Raw genomic sequence first — 18,936 nt, 5'->3', positions numbered from 1 at the left:
TTAACGACTACATTCCATTTCATTGAGACAGTTTCAGGGCTCTGGTATCATGCATGCATGGCATGCTGGCTCACTGAAATGGCTCACTGGGACACTGAATGGAACTGAACCATCATTCATGTTATTAACTACACCTGTGATTTTGCTGTCATGAAAAAATGTCTATTAATCTTACACATACAAATCAACACTGCCCATAAAGACCATTGTGCAATGCCTAAAAATCCATATATAACTCTAGCAATGCATAACTGTGGTTAATGAGAAAAACTTAAAATTACAGTAAAGTTGTGGCTTTAGCATTTATCCTTCAAGGCTGAGCCTTTCTCTTTTTCCATTTCAAAAGCAAATGCAGTTGCTGCAAAGTCTGGCATGCCAAATGTGTTTTTTTTTTCCTGACTTGCTTGTTGGCACAATCGCACACCAGTAAATGAATATTGGCACTGTTATGCCAGTCAGTTGTGTGTAAATTCAACTGTGTGTATTTTATCAGCCAAACAAAATAACAAAAAAACTTTCTATTTAGATCAGTGGCATTTCAAAAACTTTTGCTTTCACAAAAACAATGGAGGTTTAGAGGTAACATGGTACAGGTTACGGGGCTTTTCTGTGTGCAGTTTCTGTATAAGCATGAATAATTAACTGATGCTGTCTCTCTTTCTCCCCACACCTCTTTCCATCTCTGTGTGTGTTTGTTTACCTGTCCACTCTGATTGTGTGTGTACTTGCCTCTTTTCAAACCTTGTGTATGTGTGCTACATCTGGATGTTTTGTGCTTGTTTGTCTGTGTGTGTATGTGGATACATACGCCTATCCATACCTGTAACAGGGATGACATGTCAGGCACGAAGTTCCTACCTGGACACTGAGGTGCTTTGGGGCTACCGCTTCACACCGGTCCTCTCTCTGGAGAAGGGCTTCTACGAGGTAGACTACAACAACTTCCACGATGTCTACGAGACCAACACGCCCACCTGCAGCGCCAAGGAGCTAGCTGCTAAGCTTCGGGACGAGCCTCTATTGCCTCAGCTTTCACTCCTCAGCCCCGAACCCAAATTGCATACTTTTGACCCCCTAGACCGCCTGTCCAAACCGGACCCACTAAGCCAGGATGAGGACAAAGAGGAGAGAGAATCAGGGGGTGACAGAGGAGAGACCAATGGCTCAGCTGCTGCTTTAGAGGAGCCACCCCTTGCTGATGGACTGCCTGACTGATTAGCAACATCAGCTAAAAGCCCAGGAGAGACTGGACAAGAGGACTGGACAATAAAATGCTTCATTTAGTCAATGGCCAGCTTGTTCCATTGCAATGTTTGGAGAGACAAGGCATCTTTCTCCAGCCCCCGGCTCATGCAATACTCCTCTACTAGAGTGTCAATCTATAGTATAGATTGGTTTTGTAGACACGTAAGTACACATACACAGACACACACGTACGGTATCTATATCTACACTTAAAGGTTGGTGGTTCAGATTGTCTTTTTATAATCGTAACGACCACTTAACTGCTATACCAGCTCAAGTTGTATAACATAAACCTGAGCTGAAACCGGTAGCCATGACAGAGTACCATGGGCTTATCATGGATACTCCAATATTCTCATTTTAGAGTGTGTTAATTCAGCTTCATTTGAGCAAAGTATAAGTCTCATAACTCAGCTAATGTGTCTGACAGCAGCTTCTGCGTGGTAATTGAACCTTGCTATTGATGATTTTCAAAAAACATGGGGGATTATTATTTCCTTTCTCTGTCAATGTTGTTATTATTCTGTGTCCCCTTCACCTGGAGGAAATATGTAAGGCTTGTAGTTTGCCTAGGACAAGACAAGATGTAGGAATTGATCCATAAAATGCAATGTGTACTGGCAACCACTATCCAGTTTTCTTTTCTTTGTTTGAACCCTTCCTCATGGTTGTACTGCCAGAAATACTTTCAGTGTGTGTCTGAGTGTCTCCCCAACACACCGGGAGCCTTGACCCAAAAGAAGCCAGCGAGTACCTCATTTTATACTCATTTCAGGGTTTGAAATTAACAATAAGAATGAGGCAAATGCTGGTAAAAGCTGTATATGATACTGACTGACTATTTTGAAAATGTTGTGGCTGGTTAAAGATTTAATTCCTCTCCCTGCTTCAGTTACTAAAACATTAATTCTATGCCCTTTCCTTGATACATAAAGCACAATTTCCCAAGAGGTGACTCCACGCTGACCCAACCACACACCTAGCCACTGCTACTGGCTGATGCATGTCAGTCCTAGTTACAAGTGACATTCAAATGTAGATTCAAATATTTATATGAAATATTTATGCTCAACTGCTATTTGAAATGTTCTTGATTTTTATACACCACGCACATGAATATTTCAAATGCTCCACAAGCAAAATGAAATACTCCATGTATCCTTTAATGTTTGTTTTGTTTTTGTTTTAAATATTTAAGAGATTCAACCTTGATATTTTTCAGTCGCATAAAAGTATACCTATGATAGGAGCAGGTTTTCTGTCGAATCTTGTGAGTCTGGCCGACCCATCACCTTGAGTAATTGCCTTCTTCGTAGTTGTTTCCTCTGAACATCACCTTTAACGTTCACCTTATGATTTGAGGTCTTCGTTGTCCATGCAAACTCAGTTCAATCTGCACTTTGGCCCTGTTTCACAAACTGCCCCTGGGTCTTTTGCTTGATATAGTTTATGGCCCTTGTGACCACTGTTTTGGAAGCTGACACTTGTCCTGTGAGGGACATAGCCTACAGTATTTTTTGACTTTTCTTTGAAAGGACACATGTCAGAGCTTGCATGCATGAATCAACCCTTATGTCCCCCATTGCTGAGTAACTTTAATACAGTAATAAATACAGGGTATTTTCTAGGCATGCAAATTATGAGATTTCTACAATATGTTATCAGATAATGTATCCAAATATCATTTGTTGAGAGAAAGATGAGATTCCTTATTCTTTCAAATCTCCCACTCCCCAATTTAATGTTAAATTGTTTTTGATTTTTTACAGATGCTTGTCCAATCAATGTATTTATTTTCACTGTGACATTATAGCATCTTACTATGTATTCCTTTTGCTAAACGATATGTTTGTCATTAGAGAGAGATCATCTTTCATTGTTGGAATGTCATCTGTTTTCTGTGTGTTCTCATGGGAATAAACATAATATGGCCGAAAGAACAACATGTTCCTGTTAGATAATGTGTGCATGCATGAGCGCTAGTATGAGTGTGCGTGTGTTTGTGTGTGGTTATTTTGCACATAACTTTGCAACTGAGGATTGGAAACTACCTTAATTTAACAAGTGTAACACCGCACTTTATCAGCTGTAGTGTGACAAAATGGCAGATTTAACCTATGGCTCTGGGTAAAACAACTGTGTCTTACACACAAGCTGCCTGAAAACTGGATTAACTGTGCACCAAATCATGAAAAGGAGAATTAAGCAACCTTTAATTATCAGCACAGCACAATCTTGTGTTGTACTAAAGCTCGAGGCAAAAACTGCTCCATACATGCTAGGGAAACAAGTACAAGGGATAACATCAAGAACTTTGTCTCTCCCTTTCCATGTCTGAACATGAATGAATGAATTAAAAGCGTACAGCAGCAAATTCTGGATACATCTCAGCAGTAACCCACACCCTTCTTGTGCTAAATCCTGAAATCTAACAGTAGTTGTCCAAGCCTATAAAGGCAAATAACCAATGGTTTCTCATGGATTAACATGACTGTGGCTGTTGGAGTCCTTAGGACCTACAGAGCATCCCTGAGTCAGCTTTGTGTATTATGAGACAGCAATTACATCCACACAGACACATGTGCACAAATGGGAAGACACAATCACAGAAAACAGCTGGCAGACTGATTAAGAGGGCCACCACAGCTATTAACTAGTGACAGGGAAAACACAGCAGAACTCACAGGGGTAATCACATTTATCCAGCGCCTTCAGAGTACACCAGTCAGAAAATGGAACATGATGTTACATTTGGTGGCCAGTGTGTCATAGAAATTCACTGAATCACAGCAATGTGCTGTCAAGGCTATTCTTGTCCGAGCTATTAAATTTGGAAGCTAGATCGTCAGCAAGATGACAGTCCCTGATTCAAATCTGAATAATGTACGATGATGAATATAATGCATCCATTGAATGGTGCATTGAAATAGGTACCCAAGGCAGGTGCGTGTGGGGGAGCATGTGTGTGAGAGAGAGACAAAGAGAGGAAGAGAGACATAATCAGTCATCACACCCTCAAGTCAGCAGTGCACATGTACACACAATAACACCCGCAAACACACAACAAAACACAAATGTATCCATTTAAGCTTTTGCCAAGTTAGATCTGCCCTTTCTACAGCAGGAAAAATGATGAAAGGAAAAGAACAAAGAAAAATAACATAGCAAAGGCTGATGAATGGCATCGCACCAACAGAGTAACTAGCTATTGTTCTTTCCATGGCTAGCTAATACTCTTCCCTTCCCCATTAAATAATGCATGCTTGTGACTAAGAAGGAAGCACATAGGCCATTAACAACTGTGTAGTCAGAATAAAACATCCTGCATAAGAAAGAGAGTTACAGTCAAAGAAAAAAGCAAATGGGGGGAATTTTGCTCTGGTGCAGCACACTGTAGTTTGAGCTCCATATTTTTTTTCTCAGACTCCTTATTTTTCCAACTACATGACCCTTTCAAACAATTCCCACACAGAGAGAAGACACACATACAGTAGACACACACAGACACCATCAAGCAGAGCATGGGTTATTTTACAGTGAACAAGTACTGTTCACATTTTTTTCATGGATTGCCTGGTGATGTTTTCCTGCCCAGAAAAAAGTGACATCCAAAGCTGAAAAAGAAAGCTCCTAAACCCCATTTTCCCCCTCTTTAGCAACTGTGACTCCCTGCCGCAATTATCTTATTAAGCATTCAAATCTCCTCTTACATGATACTATAATGGCTCCTCTGTCTTCATCCCTTACAGCTCCCACTGGTAAAAGACAGCTTTATGCATGTCATTTGTTTCTTTTTCCCTTTTTGAAGCTTGTAATTTAACTTTCTATCTTCCCTGTAAGGTGCTGGTGCATACAGGCTGAAGCCCCCTTTTGCACATGCATCTTCATGTGCCGCTCTACGTAAAAAAAAAAACCCACACAACCTGCGGGTTTCCTGGGAATCTTCCTCTGCAACTGAACAAAAGCTGTAAGCCCCCAGAATCCAGCAGTGAACATGTTACAAAACCTTATGTAATACAGCTTCACACAGAGCAAGTGAGCCAATCGCAAGAAGCTCTGAGGTGACGCATTTCAGTCTGCTGTTTGTTCATGGTGAAAATTTGTTCGGAGCAGGTCAGTTAAACCATTTAAAGTAAGCACATTTGAAAACTGAAAATTGAAGAAAAGTTATAGGCTATATAGGAGCTACTCATCTACATCTATACACTTTTCAGAGCATATTATATCTCCTCTTGCATACTAGCCATATGTTAAACACAACATACAGTCTTGCAACACCTTTCTAAGACTGTCTTAGAAAGGTATGATCAGATTTTACACTGAAACTTCACAGACAGTGGTTAGGATGAAGAGAGCAAACCACTAGCACTGCCAGACAACTCTGTCAAGTTCTGTCTAAAAGGCTGCTTGATAAAGGATATTTTCCCTGAGTTTTGAACAGACAGACAGACACACAGAGAGAGAAACCTTTGCCTTTTCCCAGCCAGTAGACAGAGGTCTGCCTCTTTGATGTGTTTGGGTGAAGGCAGCCTTTGATGACGATTTCTATGGCGTTTTTCTATGGAGTGGCTGTGCCTCCAAATTGAGTAGGCTGAGCTTCACCTGCTGAGAAGCACAGACAGGCAATACTGAGAACACAATACTATTCAAGAAGGTAAACTGTATCAGTGCGAAAGTTCAAGTTTCGCATTTTTAGTAGTTTGGCATTTTGGGAAATATGCATATTCACCTTTTGCCGAAAGTTAGATGAGATCGATGCCACTATCTGTCCACTAAAGCTGCACCCAGCAGCCGGCTATCTTAGCTTAGTTTAAAGACTGGAAAACGGGGTGAAACAGATAGCCTGGCCCTGTCCAGAGGCAAAAATATCTGCCTCCCAGTTCCTCTAAAGCTCACTCATTATCACATTAGGCTATATCTTGATTGTTTAATACATACAGTGAATGAAGTGTAAAAAAAGGAAAGTTTTACTTTTACAGGAAGCAAAGCTAGCTGTTTTTGCTGAAGCTAAGCTAGCTGGCTGCTGGCTGTAGCCTAATATTTTGCAGACAGATATGAGAGTGGTATTGATCTTCTAATCTAACATGCAGCAAGAAAGCGAATAAGTATATTTCCCAAAACGTCGAATAATTGTTTTAATAGTCCCACAGGTGAAAAAGGAAAAAAAGTCACCCAAAAAAGAACTGTAAGGGAAATGAAATACTTTGCTTCACTTCATGTCAGAAACTTGTGGAGCTTTAGTTTTTTTTTGTTTTTGTTTTGTTTTTAGTTAATACTATGTGAGCCAATTCTGTCACCCCAGGTCTTGTTTAAAACTGTACAAGTCAACAGAGCATAGAGGGTTGGATTAATTAACAGTGACCTTTTAGCATCATAGCAAGGCATTACTCCTACATTAATACTGCAGTGAACATGAACTGAATTTAGAGGTGGAGAGAGGAGTTTGTAATCCACAAGCACTTTAGCAGCTTACTGACTCATCATGGCACAGCACAGTGTGTGATGCAGCAAACACTGGATGTTGTGATATTTGAGATTTGGAAAAAGCTGAGAGATTCAATTTATGTGGAGGTTTGATAATTTTTCATTTTTTATTTGCTCTTTTTACTGATTTTTAGACAAACAATGATGAACTGTGGGTTTGGAGTAACAACAGGTGGAGTACAGGAAAAAAAACATCCAGATGCCAAGTGGTAAGACGACTTTCACCTGTACAGTTTTAACATCTTTAAAGCAAATAAATAAATAAATGGAAAACATAGTTAATAGAATTAAGAGCATCCTTTCTTACTGTTTCTATACTCGCTTACAGGTATAGAAAAGTATGGATTCAAACAAGTGACCTCTTAGTTACCAGACAGTTCTTTTTTTCATCTTTGTTTTACTACTTTCCACTTTCTGGAATATTTCACAGCCAGTTATGACATAAAACACTTTTCTCTGTCTCTTATCTAAATATTGTGCTGGTAAGTAGGAAAAATAGACTGGAACTGACGCATGCTTTTGAACTCATGGTGGATTTAAAGCCCACTTGAGAAACCTTTGAATGTGTAGGAGAAAGATAGAGAAGTCTGTAAGATGTGAGAGATCCCACATCAATGATAGAGATAAATCAATATTTCCACACAATGGCTCCAAATGAAGGCATTGGTTTGCTTTGTCTGGGAGCTCTGTTACCAAGAAGCTCTTTGTTCCAGGAGGATTTTAAGCTTCCACAAGACCTGATTTGCGTGCTTGTGGTAAAGTTTATAGCAATATTTAATCTGTCTGCCATTCAGGAAAGACGCAACCTTTTCAGATAAACAGATAAATGCCTTTACACTGTGAAAGGGTTTATTGATTAACTAGCACTAGAAACTAACAAAGTCTGTATCAATACATTTCTACCCAAGCCAGTCGAGTAGCCTCCTTTTTCTGTGAAAATCATACACATTAAGTCATGTTAGGGTTATTCATGTTTCATCACTCCCTGCAGCGAAGTTGGTGTATAATGCTGTAGTTGCAGAAAAACAAACAGTGCATTTATTTAAGGTAATAGTCAAATCACATGAGTTACACTTTAAGAGGTTTTATGTGCATTTAATAGAGATGACTTAATCTTGTGTAAAAAGTAAACCAACACTATAAATCAAATGAAATCACTTTAGACTGCATACTGTGCAGTTTACCAGCATGTCTGTGCGAAGCAACTGTGGGAAACCAAATTACCTCATGCAGAGATAAGTTTGTACTCTCTATATTTATCTTTTCATTTCTCTCTCCCTCTCTCTTTCTATCCATCTCTCTTGCTCATTGAGTAGGTAACCCTTATGACTCTTCTCCCTCCTACGCACCAAAACAATACTAGAACAGGAAAGAGTGCTGTCCGGTTCTCACCTACCTGTGGATGACTAATGTGTTTCAGGGCAAATAACACACCACAGCACACGCACAGGCACACACACGATTGGAACACTCACACCCAAAAGTGTTCATTTTGTCCAATATCATCCTGTTAATGCTTCTGCTTAAAGTCTGTGTTACAAGATGCAGCAGTCTAACAGCTGACAGAGTGAGTGCACCGCCAGCCAAATCCTTGCCTCTTTAAAGAAATGCTCAGTTATTACTCATACCTCCGTATCACATCGCCTGTACAGTACGAACATTGCCTCACTTCAACTTAAGAGGGGGCTGTTTGGGTTTTTGAGAGAAATATCAAATATTTATAGATGTGACTAAACCATGCTATGCTGAATTGTACTGAAGTGAAGCATTTTCATCCAGGGCTATTGTCTCCTTTGGGTCCTGGCATTTACATGCATCTGTGAACTGCTTTGTACTATAACTCTTCATGCGTAAGGCAGTCGTCCTTTATGATTCATACTATAATCACATCAAGCATATACAGCATTACACATACATTGCGCTTTTTCACATGCATTCACAGCAGGCCATTCAGGGCGCACCACTAAGGGAAACGCTCCTTACATTTTACTCCCTTTATGCAAACTAAGCCGATGAGTCTCAAAGACTCTTGAAGTCCCAGAAGCTTTATGCATCTTCAACACGTGCTTCCTTGTCACTGCATGTCCTCCCTCCAGCCAAGCTAGTTGTTTTGCCTGTGACCTTTTAACAGATTCCCCTGGCATCACTGCAGCCTGCAGTCATTTGCAGTTTGCTCTGTCACAAGCAGCATAGTAAACGTTTCCAAAAGGGTCATAAACTGTATGTCAGGCATCAGAGGTATAGGCATTTGATGATTTTTACACAGATTGCGCATGTTGTTGTCATTATGGAATATTTCAAGGGTGAAGAATCAGTAACATGCCCCCCTGTACACACAGTGATTTGTTTGTTTGCCCTTCAGCATTGGATTAGGACTATATTTAGACGAATGAAGTATGCTAATGAGCACCTAGCTTCTGGAAGGCATATCTGACAGCCTCCACCACACGCTCTGCCAAGTCCATAATCTTTACCCCAAATCCTTTTTTTTTTCTCTCAGCTTCTATTTTTTCTCACTCTCTTGTGATCCCATTGTTAAAATGCTTATGGGGTTGCATAACATAATGTTAGTTCTCATGGATATGGGTGTGAAGGGTGAGAGGGGTTCTCACGTTTATTAGTTGATGAAGTGCATCTTATTTCAACACTTAGCAAGCCCCCAGAGATGAAAACTCTTGCATAACTGTACTCTCCCAGATGGAGTTAAGAAATGTGTCCTCCATCAGGACTGCACTGATTGTCCTGCTGAATCACATTCACGCTCACATACCTTTTTTTTTATTCCATGATCCAGATCGGTCTGTTAAATCATGTCTCTTTCATGTAATCCTCTCATGGTGAGGAAAAAGTGAAGTCTCACTGTTCACGCACAGAGCAAGTTTCATCACAGCAGAAGGGTTTTCTTGTTTCATCTAAAAATAATGAACCTTTTTTTTTTTCATTTCGTCAGAAAGTTGCTACTTGCTATCTAGGCTAAGAGATAAGTGCAAACAAGCAAGGACAATCATCAAGCCTAAAAACCCACCAGTATTGGCCATGAAAACTTTAAATGATGAAGTGTTAGTTGAAGGAAAAAAGGAAGAGCTGTTCACTGTTTCTAATTAAGAGGAGCTCACAGTATTTCTGAAATCAATGGAAGTTATTCAGCTGCTTCAGCTTTTAAACCTCCGATATTGATTCTCTGTAAGCATCTGGATTAGTCTGAAAAAGGAATCTTGGGAAGAATAAAATGTTAAAAATCCAGATTCAATTATATGAACAAAGGGTGGCATTTTTTAACAAATGGACAACACTCATTTATTTCAGTAATAATGATAACGTTGGACCCATCAAGTTAATTATTCAACCTAAAAGACATCAATCAGAAAATGTATAACCCTCCAGCAGTGGTTAGTAATTTGGAGATATCATGTAGTATTCTGTAATATTCTGTTTCCAGGGTTATCAGACTCAGACATATACTATAGATACATTTTAAAGGCATCAGAGGCACATCATGTGCGTAATCTTAAACTATAATCAGCCCTTTGTATGTATTACTTTCTAGTTATCCAGTTTTTTCAGTTAATCCGAATAAATGTTTATTATGTGGATCTCAGTTTTAATCCCATTAAGTGGGTGAATTTATGGTCCAGCTGGTTAAAGCTTACTTATGTGTTAGTTTGTTTCCTTCTTTAAGGAGAACTCAGTAAATCTTCTGAGACAAATTGCATTTCCATCAGCACTTCTTCAAAAAGCTGGTAAATGTGACCACATCAGACCTCTGTGTGGTCTTGTGTGAGTGAAAGGAATAGCCTTCAAGTTGAACGCGAAGGTGTCAAGTATTATGCAGCAATCCTTACTTACCCAAAAGCTTTACCCAAAAAGTCCCCATAGTGCAGTTGACTGTTAACTAACTGCATGGCATACAGCCGTTGTGTTGCAGAAAACTGAGCATGTAACTTTGTTTCTCAATTTTAGCACATCATGTTGTTTCCCAGTGACACATTATTCTATGTGATATTAAGTTGTAAAGGTTAACTGTGCTTTTTATTGATGCACTTTTTATTAGCGAGTGCTGTGCCACAATGAGAGATCAGAGTTTGGGATTTCTTTGCTGTTAAAGATTGGTTTTTGCCTAAGGCAGTGAAATCCCTAGAATTGATTCTCAGGGTAAGAATTTGATTGCTCTCTAGTATTATCATATACTGGAGCAGTGCAATTTGTAACCCCGAACGCCAAATGAGGTGGCGGAAATGTATGCTAAAAAAGTCCTTAGAAACCCTCAAGGGTCATTTCCTGGTGGCTCAGCAGATTGAGGCATATGTGGGCCGATCAAGTCATGCAGGTCCAAGTTTTCACATTTGTTGCATAATGAAACCTCATCCCTCATATTTCCTATCCCCGCTCTTCACACCACCTAATCAAGCAAAAATCCCATGATAGCGATCTCATGATGGCCATCAGGAGATGATGAATAATGTTTAGTGAATCCTTCAGTCCGCTGATGTGTTATTTATTAGCATTCTGCTAAGATTGTGATGGGCTGTAAAATCAGCTTTTTGTCTCCTAGGATACCTCAATATGTTGCTCTCTTGATTGATACTTTTTTCAGTTGATGAGGCAAAGCACAGTCTGAATTAAAGATTTTTTTTTTCTGTGAAATACCAATTGTTAGCTATTGTCATGCTAAAGCTGGCGGATGCTCATTTTTAATTGATGTTTACCTCATCTCACCAGTGTACCCACATGTCTTAACCAATCTCTGTGAACACACAATCCAGCAAAACACACTGAAATCAATCAACTACAAAGACCTAAAATAATTTGATGAATTGCAAACCCGCGATAACTTACATTACAGGAATAGTTTGACTTTATTTGCTTTCTTTCTGAGAGTTAGATGAGTAGATTGATACCACTCTCATATCTGTACTGTAAATATGAAGCAAGAGCCAAAAAAACAAGTATCAATCTTCTCATCTAACTCTCGGCAAGAGACTATCCCTTCAAGTTTGGACAGCACATTGAAAACAGGTAAGAAAATGGGATACAGGACCACAAAAGCTGTGATCAAATTTGTGTTCATGCCATGTTTTTAATGAGGCAGAAATGTTTTTAGTGTCTCCTAGCTGATACTCAATTGAGAAAGTGTTTACTGCTTTCATGCCAGTTCTTTAAAACAAGCTAAATCAAACCTTGTAGATGTGTGCCACCTAAAGCAGCCAGCCCTGGCCTTGTCTGTGTTTGTGTGTGCACGGGTTTGTGACTGTCTGTGCATGGACACCTGTGTATGTGAGTCTGTGCATGCATTTATGTGAGGACTCAGCTGTAAAAGGTCTTTAATTAGGATTGGATGGCTCCTTGTATTCTTGGTATTCTCAGCTATTACACAGGCAGACCTCCTTTGGGACAAGCTCTCCTAAATTAGAAATGGAGAACTGCTTTTCACTAAGATTTATTCAGCCATTTAGTTTATTCATCAAAGAACAAACGCCTCATATTTCCTCCAGTCGTCATATGTCATGCATCTGGGACCATCTTGTGGCCATTCAACTAGAAAATTTTTTAATTAATCACCAATCGGGGACAATGTCTTACAGTTAATTGCCTCAGCCTCGGTGCTCCTTCAAGGTGGCATTCAGAATGATGACAAAGCAACAATGGCATCACATGATTTTGCAATTTGCAAAACACTAATGCTCCATCTGACAAATGTCTCTTGATGGCTCTTGTTAATGTCATTCTTAATCCGCACATATCCCCGCTGGGTAGATGTTACGGGTGAAGGGGCTGTCAGCCATCTGCGGCATGACAGAATCATCAGGAAAATGTCATGTGACTTGATGAGCTCATGTGAGATCCTGGTGACAGTGTGTGACACTTTTTTTGAGTGACACTGTACGACTGGACTTTAAAGGGGAGATTTAATGCTGTGAAATGAACAGTTTCTTTAAAGATTATTGGAAAAAAAGCCACATTACAACAAGAAATACAAACATACAGTGGCGTATTAAGTATAATCCACTATTTAGGCTTTCACCTGCATCCAATATAAAGTCCATTCATAAATGACTTTTACACATGTGCATGATATTACGATATGAAGCTGGTTCTTTTTCTCAACTGTTTCATGCCGTAAGCCAGTAAATCCAGATTTGATATGATCAGAGACCAGACCAGACACTTTCCTGCTGGCACAGACAGAATCATCACATAACTGTCTCAGCTCCTTCCAGTTGAAAAGGTAATACTCTCCATCAGTGCAGTCTGCTTTGCTCAGTGTGCCAGCTCTAAATGGTTGAAATTCATGCCCACTTATAGCACTGGTGTGATCTGCATTGCAAAGGCTTCATGGCCCAAGAAATATAATTTCTCAACCAATTTATTCAGAGGCTTCTTGAGTTGAATGCAAAAATCGTACCATTTTTGGAAATGTAACAGCTCCGTGGACAAAATGAGTTGTATCTGGGCTTAATTTTAGTTTCGTTTTTATCAAAGGTACAATTGTAAATGTTCACATTAACATAACAGCAAATAAACAGTAAATATGTGTAATCAACCTTGCACTGTGTATGCTTAAATCTGTGCCTCTGACTGAAAATTGGCTTTTCATTGCTTTCCAGTGGGTGTATTGCATGGGTTGTACAGACTTAAACCTGATTTCAAAGCAAAACCAAAAATGCTGCAGAACAACAATGCAGCAAACCATAATGTGTGTCAGGCATGAAAACACCAGAAAACATTTATGTTGCCTGTTCCTTTTTACAGCAGATTGACTGCAGCTGACATCTGCTTCTCTGCTGCCTGTTATTGTGTAGCACAGTACACAGAGTTAGCTGCTTTAGCCTCAATCTGGATTCCTCTTCAAGAAGGACAGCTCATCAAGATGAGTGACTGAGTGCTGAACTTGACCAATTGATAAGAAAGAGAGCAGGATAGCCACTACTTTATGCTCCCTCAGGGTTAAAAGTTTTCCAATAAACCCATTGTGTTTGGGGTAAGGATGTATTCAATCCTTGTGTACTATTAGCAATAAATGAATTTATATAAGTTGACATTTTTCTTGCTCTGAAATGGATATACAGAAATTTAACATGAAACCTGAATATACTTTCTCTGTAAACATCAGACATCATTTTTCCAGAGAAAAAGATATGCTTTGTACTGCTCTCTTCTCTGGGAAATACCAGAAAATGATGGGGGTGGGGAAGGAAATGGAGAGACATTTCAGAAGGGACTACTGTATGAAGCGTCTACTGACAGTCACAGTCAGTCTTATGTAGTTCACTGTGCACAGCACAACACTGACACTCCACTATACTCTTGCTTTAGTTCAGAGTAACTGTCTATCTCATTCTTTCCTCTGTGTCTACAGCTGTGCATCACAGCTGTGTTTGGTAAAAGTGTCAAAAATGTTTTAATAATGGAGAATTATTGTTTTCCAATGTTATAAACAGATGAATAATGTCCTGTTATATGCTCCTAATGAGGCCGCTGTTAAATAGATAATGACTGTTTGGTTCCCATCCAACCAACCTGCTACTGTTAGTGCTTGCTGAGTTGAACTATGGCATAGAAAAGGCACCCCCCCCCCTCCATGACAATATCATTATCTGGACCGGAGCCTGAGAGAGCTCCAACTCAAGACTTAGTGATTCTTTTGTCACCAGCATCCCTCTAACAAAGTCAATTGGCCAAAGAAAATGACAGCATATCTCTATTTTTCTAATAGCACTCCTCCCATTCCTACTCTAATTAATGGATAAACCAGCTACAGCTGACAGCAGCCCTTTGATGTGGGGCTATCAGAATGTAATATGCCCCTGTGGCTGAGTTTTTATTAGCCAATGTTTTGATATAGTGAGCTGGGCTGAGGTTAAGGGGCTCCTTTGGCCCTGCGTCGCTGCAGGGACCCTGTCTAATAACCCTGATTCCACCCTCCACTCCATCCTAATCGCACACACCTCATCTGCTGATGGTCATCATATATTTTCTCCATTTTCATTTGTCCCCCAGTTTTAGTGTTTTTAAGTCCACAATCAGCCTCTCTCTCTCTCTCTGTGATTCTTCTTTTCTTCGACAGTTGTCAATCACATGTAGACAGATGGTAGCTCATACTGAGCCCAAACAGAAAAATGGAACGTCTGAAATTGTGCATCAGTGCCAAACCTTCCCACCGTTTACAGTTGGCTACCTCTGAATGTACACTGTTCCTATATAAATCTGAGAGTAAAGTAACTGCAGGTCGAGGTGAGCGGACAAGTCAGTGAAAGGAAAATACTGTTGTAGTCTTCAGAAAGAGCAAAAAACCTCATTTTGAAACGTTTTGACCATCTAACATAACCGCAAATGTATTCAATACCAATACTTTAGTCTTAATATTATGCACCGGAGTAAATTAATAATATCCTTCACAGCTACTTAGTGCAAAAGCATAAGACGTTCAAACATGGCTGTCTTAAGATAATGGATTTCAAAACCCTCCAAAAACTTCAAATGAACTTGTTTGGTTCCTCATCTGCAATATTTAGTTGAATCCAAGTGTAAAATTGAAATTCATTTTTGCCTTCTGAAGTAATCATTTCCCACTGCCAAGTAAAGCTTGGTCAGGTCTAACTGCCGGGGGAACTGTCTAGGAAAATACCTCACTGATCCTTCCTGCTCTATATATCTATTTTTTACAGCACTGAGTCTGGCAACGTTGCCAGAATGCTGTGAAAAACTAAAGTAAGGACACTGGTGTAACACAGACTGTCAGATACCTGAGGCAGCTGCCAAGTGAAAAAGCAAAGGGATATAGTGCGAAATCAATGTCAGAGAAAAGGGAAAGAATGCATATTTGATGCAGATAACATGTGCCAGGATGGTCATTACTGCAGGCGATGCTCCCTTAATGAGCCAGGCTCTGGAACTGGTACTGGGTTACTATTACTAATCAGTACCAATGCTCTTTCATGGACAAATGCAGAGCTGGTGCAGAGAGGGTTAGGGGGTATTTTTTTAAAGTAGAATCTGTGCAGTGCATCCACATTACATTTCATACTATTGCATTGCTATTTTGGAAGAAGGCTTGCATTAAATTGTCTGCAAGCTATTTTAGCTTTCATCTTCTACTTCTTTTTGCAAACTTCAGTGTTGCTTAGAGACAACTGCAATGTAACTATCTGGTAAATGACTAAACTATGTTGCTACAAAAATATGAATATCAGCATGGTATAATATATAGCCTATTTATGGCCATTTGGTCCTAACAAGGATAAAACTGGGACCTCAGTACTCCCCAATAATATGCTCTTTGCCAACACTAGCCTTTTTCAAGCCTTTTTATCACATATTATACACGGCCAATTTTCACAAGGCAGAGTTTGACGAGGCTCTTGCAGTTTGGTTGGTATTTGAACTATTTATTGCATCAAGGGTGGCTCAGTGTAGGTACAATATGTGGCTGAGAAACATAACTAGCTAGCAGGATAGGGGGTAGGTCCAGACACTGATAGACACATTTGCACACACTAACATTAGACACACTGAGAGGGAAAAGACAGAGTTAGCTGGCAGTTGACATCCATATCGATATTTTAAGATTTTCACACAGAATAAGTCTTATAAGTGGTTGTGTAGCGACAGGGATAGCCCATGGCATAGGCCACATAGGCAGTCACCTAAGGCTCCAAATGAGGAAGGGGGCACCAAATTAATGAGACATGTTTTTTTTGTTTGTTTGTTTTTTTCTTACTAACAGGTGTGCTTGTTTACAGCTTTTGAAAATATGCACATGCTCTCCTTTCTTAACATTATTCCTCTCTTTTTCTCCACTGACTTGCATGGTTTTTATCTGGTTTGATTTTCAAAGCCTTACTGGTCGGTTGGTTAGTTTTTGCTCAACAACCACCAACCACCAAACTTCATGTGCTGCCTCAGGCAAGGCAGCAAACACTCACTGAAAGGCACCTTGACCCCCACCTGCCTTTTTGTCAGGAGGACTGGGAGGGTTTTGTCTGGGCTGGAGGTACCATTGATTGGTACTACTTAATTTTAGTGTTAGTTCAATTTTTTAAATTCTAGGAGTGGAGGTACTATTGTCGCACTTTTTGGGGGCTCCAATCTAAAACCTCGCCTAGTGCACCAATATGGTCATGGCTGGCCCTATGTGTGGACATAGCCATATCTCTTTTATCAATTTTCCAGTATTGGTCAACATGCAGTATATATGGTGGGGGATAAGTATGCTATCTTTTAGCTTTAGGGTGGGATCTGTACCCCCCTCCCCCACAGGAATAACATGCCTGGGTTATGTAGCTTGGGACCAGGCCTAGTTTTGCCTTGAAGGTAATCAATTTTTAAAAATGATTCTAAAATTAATCATTAGCCGGTGAAAGGAGGCCAAGATAGTGGTGATAATTATAATGTTTCCTTGAATTGGTTAAGCCTCCAGGCTGCATTTTGGACCAGTTGAGACAAATTCCGGCTCAGACAGGAAAAATGAGATAAAAGCATTTATAATTTTCTTAAGGGCAGCAGAGAATAGAAAAAAACTTATTTTGCGCATATTTCTTAAATTAAGGACTGTACAACCCTTGTAATTTGAGCAGCAAAACAAAGATCTGTATCAAATATGTCTAGAAATACAAACTTTCCACCTTTTGACCGACACTTGTCTCAAAGAGACGGACAAAATAAAATGTTTCTTGTCTAAATAATCACCTATATAGTTGCATGTAAAGCTTTTTTCAGTCCTGAATCTGAAAACAGTTTAGGACTTTACAATCCCAGGAGTCAGACCATATATTGTGTAGTCTATATATACGTGTGTGTTTGTTTGTGTGTGTGTGTGTGTGTGTATATGTGTGTGTGTGTGTCTGTGTCTGTGTGTATATGTGTGTGTGTGTTTGTGTGTGTGTGTGTGTGTGTGTGCAAGTGCATTCATGTGTATTGGTCTCAGAGGAGTGAGTTAACCCAGGGGTACAGAGGCGAGGAGAAGCAGCTGGAGATCCACTCTCCCTTGATTCCTGTCCTAATTAATTAGCATGGACATGGGCACATGTACTCACACACACACGTACACATACCTGTCACACGCACACATAGACATAAAAAGACACACACACACACACATCCAAGAAATAGAGAAAAAGAAAGAGAGACAGAGTGTCAGAGGGAAGAACAAGAGGTTAAGACTGATAGAGATTAGAAGAGGCTAAACAGAACTCAAAAGTGACATTTGCAGCTCCACATAGACCACTCCACTTGCTGTCAGAATCTTATTAAGAAAACAGCCCCCGGGTTACTACTATGGCAGCTTGGTACTGAATACAAAACTGCACTGGACTGTCACTGCACACTTCAGATATACAGTGATCAATGACACTGACTTTGTAGCTCTTTGCAGGCCAAGATAACCAACTGAAGATAACTTAGCTCAATGGAGTATCCCAGATTTGTTATAGGATCTTCTTGTGGTGATGGTGATATGAGTTGAGCACAGCATTTGGGAAACTATGTTTATTTTTAATCTCAAGGAACTTAAAGGGATACTTCAGTGTTTTTGAACCTGGAATCTATTTTCCAATCTTTTTGTGACTAAGAGACAAATGTGGACAACAATTTTTTAAATTGGTCCAGTATTGAGCGAGAGCGCTGCAGCTGGCATCTGTGAAAGATGCATTGGACTGTGAAAGCAGCTGCAATATAATCTGATGGGGCAATAGTGCCCAGTTAATGTATGTCCACTAACAGTGTTTGTTTAGCTGATTTCAACTACAACTCAACTCTCACAAGATTTCAGAATGATACTTCTCCTTGAGTGAGACTTGGTTAGACACAACAATAAACAGACCAGATCAGGCAAAAGGTAAATAAAATTGTTTTATTTCTCTTTATGGTTCTTTCCGTAATGTTTTCAGACACTTATAATAACAATCTGAGCCTGTCAGTGGCAAAAACAAGCACTTTTAGTGGACGTACAGTACATTCATGGGGCACTATTGCCCCGTCGGATTACATTGCAGCCTGTTTCATGGTTGTCGGCTGAAGCACTCTAGTTGAATACTGAACCAATTTCCAAAAGTTGTCCCTATTAGTCACTTAGACACAAAAAGATAGAAAAATAGGTTCCAGGCTGAAAAATACCAAAGTTTCCTTTTAAGATAGCAATTAAGTCAATTGACTGATCCTTTCAGTTCAATTACATGATAGCAGAAATAGAACCAATTTTGCTTATCTTCA

General features: G+C 39.7%; 1 protein-coding gene across 1 annotated transcript in view; it reads left to right on the top strand.

The window, feature by feature from the left end:
- Nucleotides 1–3,174, top strand: part of kcnj5 (potassium inwardly rectifying channel subfamily J member 5) — a 29,706-nt gene extending 26,532 nt beyond the window's left edge. The window contains exon 4 of the mRNA XM_067594254.1: nt 830–3,174. Coding sequence (XP_067450355.1) covers nt 830–1,215 — 386 coding nt within the window. The 3' untranslated portion in view covers nt 1,216–3,174. The remainder of the gene's footprint in view (nt 1–829) is intronic.
- Nucleotides 3,175–18,936: the final 15,762 nt, after the last annotated feature.

The sequence above is a fragment of the Thunnus thynnus genome, chromosome 7, assembly GCF_963924715.1.
Source record: "Thunnus thynnus chromosome 7, fThuThy2.1, whole genome shotgun sequence".
Taxonomy (NCBI): Eukaryota; Metazoa; Chordata; class Actinopteri; order Scombriformes; family Scombridae; genus Thunnus; species Thunnus thynnus.
This window is presented reverse-complemented; position numbering and strand designations above follow the sequence as displayed.